At 40.2% G+C, this 18,066-nt stretch overlaps 1 protein-coding gene across 2 annotated transcripts in view; it reads right to left on the minus strand.

Moving 5' to 3' along the window:
* GALNT7 (polypeptide N-acetylgalactosaminyltransferase 7) overlaps window positions 1-18,066 on the minus strand; it is a 142,450-nt gene that overhangs the window by 17,478 nt on the left and 106,906 nt on the right. Inside the window, exons 3-7 of one of the 2 annotated variants that reach the window (XM_044225093.1) lie at window positions 12,027-12,193; window positions 7,552-7,682; window positions 7,212-7,291; window positions 4,660-4,842; window positions 1,578-1,695 (exon numbers count right to left, since the gene is read on the minus strand). In XM_044225093.1, the coding sequence (XP_044081028.1) occupies window positions 1,578-1,695; window positions 4,660-4,842; window positions 7,212-7,291; window positions 7,552-7,682; window positions 12,027-12,193 (679 nt within the window). Of the gene's footprint in view, window positions 1-1,577; window positions 1,696-4,659; window positions 4,843-4,983; window positions 5,167-7,211; window positions 7,292-7,551; window positions 7,683-12,026; window positions 12,194-18,066 lie in introns of both variants that reach the window. The other variant, XM_044225094.1, reaches the window with a different exon arrangement.

The raw sequence follows: 18,066 nt of genomic DNA on the forward strand, positions 1-18,066 counted from the left end.
TTTTCAAACTCCTAGGATACCAAGCAAGGCAGTATGGAATGCAGTAATATTCCACTCCTCAGGGCCCCTTCTGTACTTGTAGCTTTAAACAACCTTCGCCCAGTGTAACCTTGCAAAGCCACACAGATTCTTCATTCCAGATATCACTAGCCGTTTCCAAGACTAATGGATTTCCCACCTGGGTGATTATTATAGTAACCTCCAAACTGGCTTCTTCACGTCCTGCTTCTCTCAACTCTACGCTATCCTTATTTACAGTAAGATTATTCTAGCTGAAGGGCAGCTCTGGGTCATGTTATTCCCTTGCTTAATATCTCCAATAGGTTGCCCCCAGCTTATTAAATTCAGTAAAAATCTCTTGGCTCAGCATCAGAGTGCGTCCTCTATACAATCCCAACATATGTGTCCACTTCCCCTTCTTGGATGTTTTTCTTACTCAGGCCATCGGGTTCTGCTAAACTGTGCTGTCACTGTTTGCTGAACATATTCTTCTTGTTCCCACCTTTATACCTGCTAACCCAGTCTACCTGCCCTGGGGTCTCCTTTCCCTCCCTTTATCTCGGCCTATCGATATGATGCCCACCTTCCTAGTCAGCCTCAAATCCTCCCTCCAGGATGATGCTGTTTCTTAATCACACCAACTGAATGCCATCTACCTTCTTATTGTATTATGAATTTAATTCTAATCTCTTCTTATGAACTCTAACTTCCTTGAGAGCAGGGAGTTATTCTTCTTTCGTCTCTGGACTTTTAAGACAAGAGATAAATATCTGTTTAACTCTGCCTGTGATATAGTTCTCTTTCTTACGGACAGCGGGAGGGCGGGGTGGGAGCATGGACGGTATTATTGTCCAAGGACTGCCTCAGCAACAGGGTGGGTGCTGCAGGAAGGCAGCTCCAGGGTCAGTCTGAGGATGCACAGTCATGGCTGGGGTCTGCTTCTGTCCTGAATTACCATGTCCTACAGTGATAAAGGGCAACAACAGTGTCAGTGGATGGTCAAATGTGGCCCCTACACATGCAGATTCCCTAAAGGACTTTTATAACAAAAAGCTTCAAGGCACAGAAAGCCTGGAGGGTAAGGTGGGGAGTGGGGCGAGGAGGTACTTTCATTTTTTTAAAAAAGATTTATTTATTTCAGAGAAAGAGAGGGAGAGAGAATGAGTATGTGTGTGCAAGCAGGAGGAGAGACAGAGGGAGCGGCAAAGAGGGAATCCTCAAGCAGATTCCCCACTGAGTGCAGATCCTGACACGGGGCTTGATCCCAGGACCCTGAGATAGTGACCCGAGCTGAAACCAAGAGTCAGACACTTGACTAAGCCACCCAGGTGCCCTGGAACTTTCATTTTTGAAGTTTGCTGGCTTCAGTGTTGAGATGAGCCATATAAACATATAAGAAGCTGGGAGTTGGCATTTTGCCCTATTTTTTTCCCCAAAGGCATGAATTTTTGTTAGTTCTTTATAATTTAGAGAAATGCATTAAACAGTCCCCCCCCCCAAAAGAAACAAGCCTTATCTGAAAGTCACAAAAGTCGGTAACAACTTAGAAAACTGCATTTGTTTAAATGAAATGTTACCTTGTATGAGATCTCAAAGTTTTCACCACCCCAGATCTGGAGACCTGGATCATACAGACCCAGTTCAAAGAAGAACTCTCGTTCAATGGCAAATAATCCGCCAGCCATGGCAGGGGACCTAAGGGAAGAAACACTGCAGTAACTATTAAAGATAAACCCCCAGTACCCCTTCACCAACAGACAACAGCCTGTTTGGAACACAATCTAAGTAATGCACAGAAGAGACAACACCGATGGCCAAACATTAAGAAATTACAAAGCCTTCACAAACAATCTCTTTATAATTCTTTACTGAATTTACTGATTTCTATCTGAAATCCAATTTGCAGTTCATTATGAAGTAGCGCATTGCACCATTCTGCCAGGAGAGGGCGCCTTAGTTCCCTTGTTGGTTCGAAAATTTAAGCCTTGAGAGTTAGTTAAGATAGAATTTTCTCTTTCACTCCTAAAAATACTGAGCCATACAGCCACGGTCTGCTAACTGCTCCTACAATGATTTATGAGTCATTCTAGGATGAGTGAAACCATAGACCATGGAAGTAGTCTGTCATTTTTTAATTTTATAGCTCAGGGGCATGCCAAATAAGGGTGTAAATCATGGCTGAACAGTCACAGTTCATTCAGAGTTTGCAAATGTAGCACGGAAACGACACAGGAGAATTAGACATTAGCTATTTACTGTGTCGGGAGGTAGAAATGCAAAGGGGCGATCTGCGGGCTTCCTGAATGGAATCTTGGATTGGGTCCTTTCTGGGGACATGCCACTCACATCTCTAGAGGAAGAAATTTTCATCCTGTGCCCCCACAATTAATAATCAATGCGTCTTGATTCCTAAGTAGATTCCTCCATCTCAGAACCTTTTTCATCACTACACCTAACATTCAATTTGTCACTAATTCCTACTGATTTCACCTTGAAAAGATATCTGGATCCTGTCCCTGCTGCTTCCATCCCAAACCAAGCTCCCGTCACTTGCACTGCTATGGGGACACCCCTGACTGTCTCTTCTTCTGTTCTGCCCTCATCCACATCGAATCTCACGGCAGGCACCGCAGACTCAGTGTGGGCCCGGGGTTGCCGGCCTCTCTCCCTGCTCTCCACGCGCAGCAGGCTTTTTCCCGAGTTCTTCACTGCTCTGCTCACGCCTCCAACACGACAAACGCTCCTCTCTCTCAGGGTTTCACCTCGACTGTTCGCTCTCCTGAAAAGTTCTTCCTCCCTGTCCACAGGACCAACTCCTGGCCTTCCGGGCTCCTCCCAACTGGATTAGGTTCTCTCCCCGCTAAGCTCCATGTCCACTGTGGCTTGCCTTCGTGCTGCTTTTGGCGGTTGCTATTCCAGAGTTATTCGTGTACTGATCTGTTTCATTTCTGTCTCATTCTGGCTCACCCCTTATATTTTAAGAGCCACAAGAGAACATATCTTTGAAAAATTTATCCCCAGGAAACAATGCCTCGCACATAATAAGCATTCATTAAATATTTGTTGAGAGGATAAATAATAAATCAAGTAATATTTTCAATATTAAAGGAAATCACATCAAGCGAAGCGATTCTCTTAAGGTATGCTGCCTGACTTGGTAAGCAGAGCTATTACATTCTTGGTTATTTTCATGGCACATTTATTTAACTCATTTAAAATTACTCCATTGTAACCATGCCTTTTTGATCTTTAAATGTATTCATGTTTACGGGGTGCCTTGGTGGCTCAGTTGGTTAAGCGACTGCCTTCAGCTCAGGTCATGAACCTGGAGTCCTAGGATTGAATCCCACATCGGGCTCCCAGCTCCACGGGGAGTCTGCTTCTCCCTCTGACCTTCTCCTCGCTCATGTTCTCTCTCACTGTCTCTCTCTCTCAAATAAATAAATAAAAATAAAATATTTAAATGTATTCCTGTTTATCTCAGTGTGTATTTTAAGATTCATCTTAACATGAAAACCGGTGAGTTATTTAAAGAGATCCCCCCATGAATTTTTCTAGCCTACTTAAAAAAATTCCTTTACTAACCAAGCCCATGGAATTGGCAGAAATATAAATATAATCATTACCCTTTATTTTGTACCCCAAGAAGTTCTTGTCAAATTAAGTATGTAAGCAGTACATCCTTGGACTGTTTCAAAAAAAGAACTTCAGAGGGAAATTTGTAAACCGTCAAAGCTTAAAATTCTATAATTTCCTTATGTTTGCCATCTCAGTATTTGAATATCATGACCCACCCAGATCCCGCCAGCATTTGCGTGACATTGGAAGCAACTTCCCAAAACAGGGTTCTAACATTATCAGTAGTATAACAAGGAGAGAGAGACCAAAAGCAGAACCATAAGATCTGAAAAACTTAGACACATTTAGAAGCTATACTAACATAAGACAAAAAAGTTTCATTTGGAGTCACTCTTGAAAGGCAGTGAATGTTTCAGCTAAACAACCAAAAGAATAGGGTAGGATAAACTGTTCTATTTGTCCCATAAGAAGGGACAAAAGCTGACTTTGGAATAAAGTTTCATTTTAATCAAATGTTCTTCTGAAAAGGAAGTAATAAAGGGTTCTATGTAATATTTTCCAAAGTCATGTATTTCTACGCACCAAACCTAACCCGGTACAAAAGTATTATTTATGAGTTAGCATACAAAACAAAAAGAAGAAAAAGACAAGAATTCTCTTCTATTTGCCTTTCATCGTTAACACTACGGCCAAGGGATCAAAGCGGACATAAAACTTGGACTGGAAATGATTTATGCATTTTTAATTTACAGAATGAAACTATGGCCAAAAGAATACAATTTGATGTCTACTCTACTAGGACAGAAGGGCAAAGATTTTTTTCTACTTCTATTTGAAACCAATGCCATATAACCCCATCCCTAGATCCCCCCCCCCCACAAATGAAGCTTGCATTTAGGGAAAAAATTACAAAGAAGCAAATGTGAATTCAAACCTCGGAAATAATACAAGGGAAAAAAACTCTTACAGAATCTGCAATAGCAACTACAGTTCTAATCACAAATTTTTTAGCTTGGCAAGAGGTTAATATGTTAGCAGCCACTGGAGAAAAGAAAAACATGTAAGTGATTTAGTGATTACCGATATGGTTCAGTTTTTGTCTTTCTCATTCTCTTCTCTCGAGGGGTCAGAGGCACCCGTTTCCAGAGCATACTCCAATCCCATGCTCCTCGGGCATACCCATCTTCGTCACCACCCCCTTGGGGTACAATTTCATATGTGTTGCCATTTATGACATCTATAATCGGCACAGTGCAAATGGTTCTGTATTGTGTTGATGATGGCAGCAAAGATGAAATGCAAGGGTATGTATGGACCCACATATTTATACAAGCACATGGGGAAGGAAAAAAAAAAGTACTTAGATAGACATTCCACATAAGAACATAAAGTAGCAATCGTTACCGATAAGGTTCAGTTTTATGTTTTCTTTTGGCCTTTTCCTTGTGGCTTAGAGGGATACGTTTCCATAGTAAACTCCAGTCCCAGGCCCCTCTGGCAAAACCATCTTCATCCCCACCTTGCTGCGGTTCAATGGAATAATCATTCCCATCTATGTAATCTATTAGAGGCACAGTACATGTAGTTCTGAAACATTTACAGAAAATGAAAAAGCGTTTAAGAACCCAAAACTGACTAGTTTAGCATGCCTAACTATATTGTCTCTTTTTATTATTGATTTTTTTTTTTTTTTGCATTGGAAGAGTTTAATACCTAATGGAAAATTGAATGAATGTCTTTAAAAGTCAAGGAGCCCTTTTTTTTGTGAAGGAAAGACGCAGCAGACTGTTCCCTTGGCTTATAGACAAATGTCAGGGACAAAGAGCCATGTCTTTGAACTTGATAGCGCTTTCTCATTTTTACTTTGGTCCTATAGGCAATTTTCTCCTGGTAATTTTTGCATTATTTACAAGATTTTCCTGGCTGTTATTTTCCCTCCTTATTTCTCCATTAAATAAAAATGAATATGAATATAAATGTGAATGTGCGTGTGACCGTGTGTGAGTGTGAATGTGTATAGAAATAATACCAGCTACATACTCAGTGGTTCTCCCAACTCTGTACTCCTTTGGAAAAACTTATTATGAAAATCTGTCTCTGTTCCTTTAGTGCATCAGGATCTTTTCCTGTTCCTTTAATTGCAATAAACAGCTGTCATAGCAAAAAAAAAAAAAAAAAAAGTACAGTATTGTATTCCTGCTTTTTTTAAAAAAGAGAAAAACAATCACTCAAAACCTGCTGAAGAACTTAGGTAGTGGCCTGAGAATGCAAAGCAAAAATACCTCTTATTTGGGCTTCATAAAATGCCACTCCTATACGACCAGTTAGGTGTAGGATTAAGCCTGCAAAGATAATTTTGCACCCAGCTTGTTTTAATGGTCATCTTTGTCAGACAGGATTTTAAAATGCATTTCCTGAAACAGAGACTGCAGCTTTCATAACCATGTTAAGGTGCTTTTTAGAGGCTTAGAAACCAAAGAGAAGAGAAAAACCTCCAGGGCTTAGAATTCTGATGTGGGGGACTGGATTCAAGCCAGCTGCTTTATTCTCTGCAGACGGTGGATTCCCAGGGGACAGTGGGGGCGGGGGTCACTGTGGGGTAGATGAGGGATTGCTGCGGACCCTGCAGAAAACCACTTCCTCACCGTGCCTGGAGACTGCCAGTTTTCACCTGGAGAGGGAAGGTGTGTTATCTTTCTTCACTTCTCATGATTCTCAGATTTCTAAGTAAATAGTGTGAAGTGTCCTAGAGAGATCTCAGTTTGATAGTTTATTAGCTGTTTGAATCAGGGCAAATCAATTAATTTCTCTAGGCTTCAATATCCTCTTCAGTACCATGGAGCTAATAATATCTACCTTGCAGGGCTGCTGTGAGGATTAAAACAGCGTGTGAAAAATGTTTATGACTGGCCTTCACACCAAACCCTCTGATGATTAAATCCCCCAAAGTTCACCCTTTGACTCATATTATTCACCACAGGGACATGTCCTCCCCCCCCCCACCCCGCTGCCCCGATTCTGAAATAGTCAGAATTCTGGACTAAAAGCAGGAAAGGCTTCTGGAACTGGGAGACTGATGCTGCCTTCCACTGTTCAGACATTTAGACATTTCAGACATGTAAATATAATGGCGACTGACACATTTCCATGGAGTAGCTGTCGATTTCTAAACTTTAGAGTTTCCATAGGAACCCGAAGCCTTGACATGTGTCACAGCTGGTCTGAAGTAATAATTCAAAAGGGCATAAAAAAACCAATAAGTGTAATTTCAGAGTGTGCGCCTTCAGGCTTTAGAACCATTACCATAGGGTAGAGGGAGCAATTAATGTTACTCTTTGAGAAGGCTTCTGGCGCTAGAGGATGTCTGTTCAATAACCTGACCACAAGACCATTCTTGAGTGAGACCCCCTTGGCTTTTCATCCCAAATGCCTGACTGCCTGCATCTGAGTCACCCCCAACGCTGGGCGGGCCCCCACCCCTGGACACAACGAGCTGAAGGAGCACTTATGCTCCTCCTCAATGCTTGAGGCGCTGAGGGAAACTGGAATCAGACGAATGAGAAGATGATTTGTCCTTCTACGACAAGGTTTACTGTTCCCCCAGGAAAGAAAAGAAAGCAAGGTAATGTTACCTGTCCTTGGAAATGGGAGCTACCAGTGGTGCATACCAGTTAGCGGCCACCTCACAGTGGGCATCAAGGTATATCAAAACCTTAAAGAAAAGAGGCAGGTGAAAGAACATTCCTCATATTTGGCACATCGTGTATCACACACAATTTAAAACTAGATGGAAATTTAAATCAGCACGAGAGTCCTTCTGATATACGAGTTATCTGTTTAATCTAGCCAGCATTTTCATTTAAATTAAAAAAAAAAAAAAAAACCAACATCCGAAGGGTACTTTAAAACATACATGATTGTTTAGTTAGCAAATCCAAGATGATGAAAAGGTAAATATCCGACGTTTCCTACCTGTCCAAGTTTGGCCTTCTGGGCGCCAATACTTCGTGCTTGAATCAAACCTTCTCTTCTCTCATTTCGAAATACCTTCACTAAGCCATTCCACAGCTTAATATAGTCATCTAGTTTTCCTTTTAAGTGTTCTATGAATAAAAAAATTCAATCAACATTACAAATTACATTGATGTCTATAAACCAGTCAGACTATCATTTTTTTCAAGGAACAGGAATGGGCAACAGGTCCTTTGGGCAGTCGATTTGAAACAGACTGAACGTTTGTGGGAAACTCAGGTAATGTGCATTATTTGAATTAATATTTGAGCTTAATACACCTACAGAGAACTGGTTAGCCTGAGAGTTATCAAAGATCTCTCCAAACATTAAATATATGATGACTAGGCTAGCTGACATGGAAACCGTTTTTATAAAAAATTCACATACTTAATGTCGTATCTAAAAGCTTTAAGGCAAACATTTTGTTTGCTTCGGCAGAAGAAAAGTCTCCAGATTTCTGAAGATACACTGACTGTAAGTAACATTATGTGACTTTACTGGCATCTACACAAGGTATAGGTTAACGTTTGTTTCTTGGCCATCTTTCTCCTGCTGTGATCAGCATTCAGGGTTGCAGTCTTGGTGTTATATGGTTCACATCAAGTTATCAAATAATAATCAAAGAATACAATTTTCTCTTTATTTTGGGTATCAACGAGAGTATGTATGTATGTATGTATATACATATATATGTATATACATATAAAAATATATACATAAGTGAATATTTAAATTTAATATTTAGATATAACGAATAAACATACATGTATTTATTTACAATCTGGTGGAGAAAACTGTTAGAAAAATAAGACACATTTGCCAAAATTTCCACCTTGGTTTTCCAGGTGCTAGAGAGTAGTTTTTATTTGTGTCACTATGAGCCCCTGAAATTGACCCATCATAGCCACAACTAGCTCTTGGATCTCTAAAGATGTTTCTTGGGGACACAAAAAATATTTTTAAGTTGTTTAAAATTTTGGACCATGAATACATAAACAACAACAACAAAGGCTTTATTTATTTATTTTTTAAAGATTTATTTGAGAGCGACTGAGTGAGACAGAGCATGTGCAAGGGGGAAGGGATGGCATGCGGAAGAGGGGAGAGAAACTTAAGCAGACTCCGCCCTGAGTACAGAGCCCAGTGTGGGGCTCGATCCCAGGACCCCAAGATCATACCTAAGCCAAAACCAAGAGTTGGAAGCTAAACTGACTGTGCCATCCAGGTGCCCCATTAGCTCGACTGCATGATGTGCTGGTGCTTAAGTGGCCAAATCAGGCTATATACTTAATACTTGACTCATTTTTAGGGAGCTTATAATTAGAAATACATCTATATACAGGTATTTAGAATTGAGAAGAAAAAAAAATCCACCTTTTTCTATTTTGGCATCCAGTTTTAATGAGTATTACAAATAAAATTCTTATGCTGAATTATATTTTTTTTCCTAGAGAAATCTGGGTACTTTTCCCATTAATTTAAGTGATTTTTTTTTTGTTTTGTTTTTAAATCTTACCTTCTGATTTTTTTTCATCTCAGTAACAATCCTAAATTACTTTTTTGAAAGATTTTATTTATTTATTTGAGAGAGAGAGAGAAAACAGGGAGAGGGGCAGAGGGTGAGGAGGAGAGAGAATCTCAAGCAAACTCCCCACTGACGGGGAGCCCGGCACGGGGCTTGATCTCACAATCCTGAGATCCCCGTCACAGCTAAAATCATGAGTTGGACGCTTGACTGACTGAGCCACCCAGGTGTCCCAATCCTAAACTGCTTTTTAGAAAGTCTTTCTGAATTGCATTTTGGTGTTCTTTGGGCTATGCAATCTACATAAATCTAAAATAAACTGCTATGGCCAGAAATGAGCTGATAGCCTATTTTCCAAATGTAGATTCTTAATTCAGGTGAGCCAACAGATCGGTTGGTCAATCAAATGACTTCTGGCTTCTTTGGGATCCGCGCTGTGGTAGATTCTAAGAATGCTCACAATTGGGGATTATTTATTCTTTCCAACCTACTGAGGGCAAGCCAGACCATATACCTCGCCACAGTCCGTGTGAGGGGACAAAATGACGTGAGGCACTTGTGAACACAAGGGCTAAAATCCCACTAGTGCTTCACCATTAGCTTCTCCCTGCACAAGGCAGGAAATGTCTGAGATCAGGCTGCCATGCAATGGTGATGTGGGGCAGAGCTGGGCTGACCCACAGAAAACACGCAATAGGAGCCAGGGAATGGTACAGCCCTTGTGGTTACAAGCCACCGAGTGTGTGGAGCCCATTTGACCGCAGCTTCACTTATCCTCAAGCTGCCTGACATACACGCATGCAGGAACGTGTTCTATTTCAAGGTCCCACACCTTTTTAGAGAGGACACTGTATTTTCCAGAAACCCAGATAGTACGAGCAGCCAGCTCCTCTACAAGGTATTATCTTAGTATTTCGTCATTAAAAGAAAAATTATAACTCAAAGAACAAACCATGTTCCCACTCACAGGCCAGGACTGACAAATTTTAAGGTTGTTTTGAAATTGGGAAAGTTAAAGACTTTCTGTAGCTCTGTTCAAGAGTATAACCCCAACAAATGCTTTACTGTACTCTGTAAGTGAAGCGGGCCGTGCACTTGATTGCTGTTAAAATGTGTTATAAGAGACCGAATATTAGAGGTATGCAACAACAGAAACACTGATCACCAAAATACTAAGGTAAAATGGACAATAACCTGAAGTCTAAAATTTTGTGTTCCTTTTCGAAGCCAAGCAGCTATTTTAGGATGGGAAACATATTTTAGTATTTCTTCACTTTTTTTTAAGGATATGCTAAGCTTCTACTTGTATTAATAACATAGGGCTTCTTAAAAACAGCATAATCACATACATGAGATTTCTCAGTTATTTTTGTAGATGTAGGTTTTCCTAAATCTAAAATATTGTCGGTACCAAAAGGATTACTTTAAAACCTATTTTCAAATATTTAGCTTGAGACAGGAATGTGTCTCAACAAATGTGTTCCTTAATGAAAACACTCCTATCATAGAAAATTGCAACCAAGGTAAGATGTCTAAGTGAAAAGGCATTTGACAGGACTAAGAAGTTTAAAGTTTACATTCTTTAGTGTAATTAAAGGTGATTAGTTTAAAAAAAAAAGTGATTAGTTGTATAAAAATGACTGGAAAAGGAAATTGGCCATATTTCTATTTCTTCTCTGTGCTAACGCATGTATACAAGATCAAGATTCTGGTCATGTCCTTGCCAAAACAGCAGAGGTTTATCTAGACTGCAAGAGTTACAAATTAAGTTTTGGAGAAAGCTTTTTTGTAAAGCTGTTCTGAATGGTATTTTCATGCTACCCATGTTCTGTCTGCGCTGAATATATTCAGTGGTATCACTACTTGTACACAAAAACTCTCTGCAAAACTTATTTGTCAAAAAGCAAATATCCTGCTGTTATTGAGTAGCCTGAGCTCTTCGGTCAATTTTCAAAGAATTCAACTCAGTTTTATGACAGGCGAAGAGGAGTAAGTAAATATCCAGATCTGGGTTTCTGCAGCACAATTACATTTTTTACTTAGCAAGCTGATTTGGGTGTGAACTATAGCATTATCTATCTTCTCATACTTGTGCCATTAAGAAGATACATTCAGCTTACAATAATGGATCTACTTAAAGAAAAAAATGTTAATTTAAAAAACCCACTTATCTGGAAAACCACCGTTCAATCTCTGTCTTGCCAAGTTGAACTAAGACTACGCAATATCTCCCTAATGATAAGAGCTGACTCCTTAAAAAGAATAAAAAATAAAATACAATTTCCTTTTAGTCAATGTACCACATCAAATATAGAAAAAAATAAGCTCCAGTAGCTACTTTGTATTATAAATAACAATGGCCCATGGTTTCTGGTCAAATTCCATATTTGCATCACTGCTCAAGTGCAAAATACAGACTATTAAACAGGTATGTGGGTGTCACTTTGACAACCATGGATGGAACATCAGGTGGCATTGCAATATACACACACTTACACTTTTTTGATCTTTCAGTAAATCATCTCCAAAACCAAATTTTTATAAAATCCAAGACCCGGAAAATTGGTAACATGTAAGATGGTACCTAAACACACAGATTTATGAGCCTGTAGATTTGGATGCATCTGTTAACTACTATCTCTGTGGTGTTTGGCAAGTTACTTAACATCTCTGAGCCTCGTGTGTAAAATAAAGATGATAACAACTTCCGCCTCAAGGATTATTGTCAGGATTAAACAAAATAATCCATACACAATGCTTGGCACATGGCCAACTTGCTGGTAACAGATACTATCAAGGGATGCTAATTATTAATTTTTAAAGGCTAATTAATTTTAAAATTACATTTTATAATTGTTCCTAATTAACTTATTTCATAGACAAAATGTCAATTTTCTATAGCCATTACCTTTATTACTGAAATCATCAATTAACACAATTTCTGCTAAATATTTCCTTGGAGTCCTTTTAATTACACTGTGGACTGTTCTCATGAGGGTTGACCATCCTTCGTTATGGAAGACAATGACAACACTGGAAGTGAGCAGGTTTTCATCATAATGCCAATACTTGCACCTGCAAAAGGAAAATTTCACTGTGTTTACTTAGAGGAAATGTATAACGTGGGGTTCCACACCTACTATGATTATGTTTTCTGATTGAATTAAATATCACTGGCTTAACCGACCTTAGTGAATGAGACACAACCTTTTGTGTCTTAACAGAAGCACAGAAGACAGAACAGAAGAGAGAAGATGCTATGAGATGCAGGGATTCATCGACAGAGCTCCTTCCTAACCAACTGGCACTTGCTGTGTGGATAAAGAGAATTAATTTCTGGGTATGTGCTTCCCAGCTGGGGATGCATCAGATATTATTTACAGCTATCAGGGCTGGGTTGTTTTTTTCCATGACTTAGATCTCAGTTTATTTTCCTTTTTAAAAACTTGAGTTTCTAGTGCAAAGGATTTGTTTCACTTGCCATGTATAAACCACTAGGTAGCTGTATTTGAAAGCTGTACCACTCTAATATGGTGAAAACATTCAGAACAAAATAACAACAAAACAACAACAAAACCCATTAAATAGGCTGACTTGTGGCATATAGCAGAATAGCAGACATTAAAAAAATTAGTGTTGAATGAATTTTAAAGGTTCTAGTAAGGTTTAGTTATTAGATTAGCTAAAGGATATTTTGCTATTTTATTGTTTTATTTTTATTTTTTTAATTTAAATTCAATTAGCGAACATGGAGTGCCTCATTAGTTTCTGATGGAGTGCTCAACGATTCATTCGTTGATGTAACACCCAGTGCTCATCTCATCACGTGCCTTCCTTAGTGCCCATCACCCGGTTCCCACATCCTCCCACCCGCCTCCCTTTCTGCAACCCTCAGGTTGTTTCCCAGAGTCCAGAGTCTCTCATGGATTGTCTCCCTTCTGATTTCTTCCGATTCAGTTTTTCCTCCCTTCCCCTATAATCTTCTGTGCTATTTCTTATATTCCACAGATGAGTGAAACCATATAATAATTACCTTTCTTTGATTGACCTACTTCACTTAGCATAATACCCTCAGTTCCATCCATGGTGATGCAAATGGTGGGTGTTCATCCTTTCTGATCGCTGAGTGATATTTCACTGTTTGTATGAACTACATGTTCATTATCCATTCATCTGTTGAAGGACAACTCGGCTCCTTCCACAGCTTGGCTATTATGGACATAATGCTGCTATGAACATTGGGGTGCATGTGCCCCTTCTTTTCATCACATCTGTATCTTTGGGGTAAATACCCAGTAGTGCAGTTTCTGGGTCATAGGATAGCTTTATTTTTAACTTCTCGAGGAGCCTTCATACTGTTTCCCAGAGTGGCTGCACCAGCTTGCATTCCCCCCAACAGTGTAAGAGGGTTCCCCTTTCTCCACATCCTCACCAACACCTGTTTCCTGTCTTTTAATTTTAGCCATCCTAACTGACATAAGGTGGTATCTCATTGTGGTTTGATTTGTATTCCCCCAATGACACTGATGTGAAGTATTTTTTCATATGTCTACACAAAATTATTTGAAACAACTGTAGTAGGAATAAAGTTCCCAAAAGCCTTTTTCTAGTTGAAAGGAGAGTCCAACCAGGGCCGGATAAATACTCAAGGAGCAAGAGAAGGTACAATGAGTTTCACAAAATATCTATATATTATACAGATATATACATACATGTGTATATATTCATGCACATTTATTTTTGTTTATTTTTAACCCCAAAGCTTTTCTTGAAGTAAATAAGCTTGTTTCCAAGATTAAATTTAAAACCATGAGAGCAATAATTAACATTATCAGCCCGATAACCTATCCCAGCATTTAGAATAGTAACTGTTATTTAAAATGGGGCCTGACCCAATACAGATGGAAACAGCCTTTTCTTAGGTGTTTATTTTCCTTTCAAAATTGTTCTAAATTATCTATGTTTTTAGAGGTTTCTGTAGAAATGCAGACTGAGTCCGGTAATCCATTTAAGTCCGATTTCCTACATCTGCATTTTCTCATTAAACAAGTATTAATTACCTATTACGCCCATGCTCTCTAAGCGAGGCCCTAGGGCTATGGCATTGAGGGGGTTCCACATGGTTTCTGCCCTTCCGAAGCCATGGTCCTACAGGGGAATCAAGACGCAAAACAAATATCTGTATTTTCCCTGAGTGTGTTGGTGTAAAAACCAGGGTATATATGACAAATGGACCTCACCTAGCCTCAACACATATGGTCAGGGAGGGCTCCTACAGTCAGAGATTTGAGGGTGAGACCAGAAAGATGATTAAAAAAAAAAAAAAAAAAAGTACTGACCCTCAAAAAGTGGGGAGAGTGTAAGGAGGAAAGATAAAAGCACAAGAATGAATCATGCGCATATGATACAGATACTATAAGAACTTGGAAGAGTGGGGAGCCTGGATGGCTCAGTTCTTAAGCGTCTGCCTCTGGTTCAGGTCATGATCCCAGGGTCCCATTGAGCCCCACATCATCCCACTCCCTGCTCAGCAGGGAGCCTGCTTCTTCCTCTCCCACTTCCCTTGCTTCTGTTCCCTCTCTCACTGTGCCTCTCTCTGTCAAATGAATAAATAAAATCTTAAAAAAAAAAAAAAAGAACTTGGAAGATCTGTATCATTAATTAAAATATGAAAGATAAACATAAGTTAAAGAGGAAAAGTTACAAAGAAAGGCATTTGCAGTATAACAAATATCAACTTATTATATGCCTGGAAATGTTCTACATGCTTTACTTTTATTAATTTATTTAATTTCCCAATACCACTCACTCTGAGGTTAGAATTATAAATGTCTCTGTTTTACAGACGAGGGGACTGAGACTCAGAAATGATTTATCTAAGATCATACAGCTAGTAAGTAATGAAGACAGGAAATAAACCTAGGCTATCTTGAATTTATAAGATATCTTGTTAAGAATAAAACAAATGAAAAAAAAAAAAAAAACGCTAGCTGTACCTATGTATGAATGGCTAAAAACTGACCTAAGATCTAAGAATTGAGGATGAAACCAAGTATCATCTCCATACAAGGCACCCGTGGAACATACTGTTATGTGACAGGAACTATTTTCCCTCCCCTCTGCAGCGAGGAGATGGCCCCAGAAATGGGGAAGGAGTAGTGCAGTGTGGCAGCATCTAGCAACAGATTAAACCAAGAGGGCTTTCTAGTGTAACCCAAAGTTGAGATGGGCAAATGCTCTTTCAGAACGAGTTAAAAAATACAATAGTGGAAGAATGCATATCTTGAAAGATGTGATGAGCGTTTCTGGAGAGAAACCAATCTGGGCACATAGGTTTAATTTAATTTTTTAAAAAAGATTTTATTTATTTGACAGAGAGAGAGAGAAAGAGTGTGTGTGAGTGCACAAGCAGTGGGGAGGAGCAGAGGGAGAGGGAAAAGCAGAGAGCCCGATGTGGGGCTCGATCCCAGGACCCCCAGGATCATGACCTGAGCCAAAGGCAGACACTTAACTGACTGAGACACTTAACTGACTGAGCCATTTAAAATTAAACCTGTGGGGCGCCCCACAGGTTTAATTTTAAATAGGTAGGGATAACAGTCCCCCAAACAAATTCTAACCCCGATGTAAGTTCAGGCAACCTTTTTCTTTCTCTGAGTAGAACCACTGAGTTTAAAGCAACAGAACCGGAGAGCACAGACAGCAGTTTTGATTTGTAACAGACACCAGAGATGGTGAAAATATTTAAGACATGGTAGGACATTTGGGACTTGCTGATTTCTAAGGCAGAAGATGACAACTTGGGGGACACCAGGGTGTCGCAGTCGGTTAACTCTCTGATTCCTTGATTTCGGCTGTGGTGGGGATCTCAGGGTCATGGGACTGGGCCCCAGGTCGGCCCCTGTGCTCAGTGCAGAGTCAGCTTCAGATTCTCTCTCTCTCTCTCCCTCTGCCCCTCCCCCTGCCCACGCTGTTCTCTCTCTAAACCAAATAAATAAAATCTTTAAAAAAGGATGACAACTTGGGGAAATGAGCAGACAGGGACTTTGAATGGAAGAGAAAGGAGCTGAAAACACAGAGGGACTGAAGGGGAACGGGGAGAGGTAGAGTGAAGTCAGGAGACAGCGTACGTTGAGGGACACCGTCACTGTCCTGGGGAGAGCTGCATGTGGAGACAGTTTAAAGGTCTGGGCACCCTACCTTGCCTTCCTCCATAGGACAAGGGGACAAGAGAGCTGGAATAGAGTGTGTTGTCTCATCTTTTCATCCCCTCTTGCCTACATACAGTTCAGAAATAACTCCAAAGATGTTTAGATTGTGTGACAGTTAACAACTCTTGGTGTATATTTTCCCTGTCCGTCTCAAAAATAACCAAAGCAATATACAACTTGTACAATACAGAAGTGTATGAAGGTGAAAGTTCCCTCCTTTACCTCTCCCCATCTATGTCAAATCTCACCTCTTAGGGGAAATCATTGCTAATAGTTGGCTGTGTATTTATTTTAAGATTTTATTTATTTATTTATTTGACCACGATCACAACTAGGCAGAGAGGCAGGCAGAGAGAGAGAGAAAGAGAGAGAGAGAGGAGGAAGCAGGCTCCTCACTGAGCAGAGAGCCTGATGCCAGGCTTGATCCCAGGACCCTGGGATCATGACCTGAGCCCAAGACAGAGGCTTTAACCCACTGAGCCACCCAGGCACCCCTGGCTGTGTATTTTTGAAATTTTCTTATACTCACTCAGACGTATAAATGTGTATGTGTATATATACACATACACACACACAACATATATTCAGATAAGTAGATATAAATTCTTCTTTCATGTGATTATGTACAGATTTATCTTATTATCTCTTTTTAACTTTTTAACTACTGCATAATATTCCACAGTATGGCTGGCCCATAATTCACTTAACCATTTCCTTATTGATGGACATTTCAGTTGACTCTAAAAATAATGTTACAATGATCATCCTTGTGCATATACCTCCATGCCTTTGCGTAGGCATCTTTCCTATAAAATGCTCAAGGGTGTATGCTCATTAAAGGACAGGAGTCTCATCTATTTTGCTCACCATAATCTAACACAAAATAGTTGCTCCATAAATATTTATTCAGTTGCTCTGGGGATATTTTTGGAAGACCTCTGGATGCATTCTCTTTTCTCAGTAATGTCCACCCTCCCCCGTACAACCCTTCTAATTTGAGGTAGCCTCAAGAACAAGTCCATATGGCCAGTGGAGGAGGGGACATTCCTCTTCCACAGAAAGGGGAAGGAAAAGCATTTTTAGTGGCAAGGGACAGAAAATCTGGAGGGAACAAGATGGGAATGAAAGCAGATAGAAGAAAGGATGTGTGCTTGGCCTCCATTTCTGAACCTGAGCAGGAGATCACCAGCAGGGTATGGTTGTGGCACAGAACAGAAATAATGTTGAGGTGTACTAAGGCAGAGAGGGTTAAACACAATCCCCTTTCCCACCTCTTCTTTGCAGTCTCCCTTGGCTCTAGGATGGAACCGGAGAGCTTGGTATTTCCACATGCTTCCAGTGGGAGCACAGAAGGCAGCCGAGCATTAAGATCTAGGGGCCTGCCAAGAGTCACTATGGGAAGGGGTAAGATGATATGTAGCTGAGCTATGGGGTAGAAGACTTAAGCCAGGGACTGGCCCTCAGGGTTCAGAGGATCCACAGTGCCAGTGAAAGCCAAAATGGAGATGAGTCCCTGGAGTGGGGCACCTGGGGAAGGGGCCATCCATCCCAAGAAGAGCAGGAGAACTGACCAGAAGTTACTGCAACAGGGGTTCCTTCAGCACCAAATGAAAAGAGGTCAATACACCTGGGAAGACAGGAGGAGGCAGCAGAGATGGAGGGTAAACAGTCCCGAGCTGCCCACAACACCTTAAGAATGCAAAACTGTCCTATCACCTGGATGTGACAGAAGAAAGG

The sequence above is a fragment of the Neovison vison genome, chromosome 11, assembly GCF_020171115.1.
Source record: "Neovison vison isolate M4711 chromosome 11, ASM_NN_V1, whole genome shotgun sequence".
NCBI classification, from domain to species: domain Eukaryota; kingdom Metazoa; phylum Chordata; class Mammalia; order Carnivora; family Mustelidae; genus Neogale; species Neogale vison.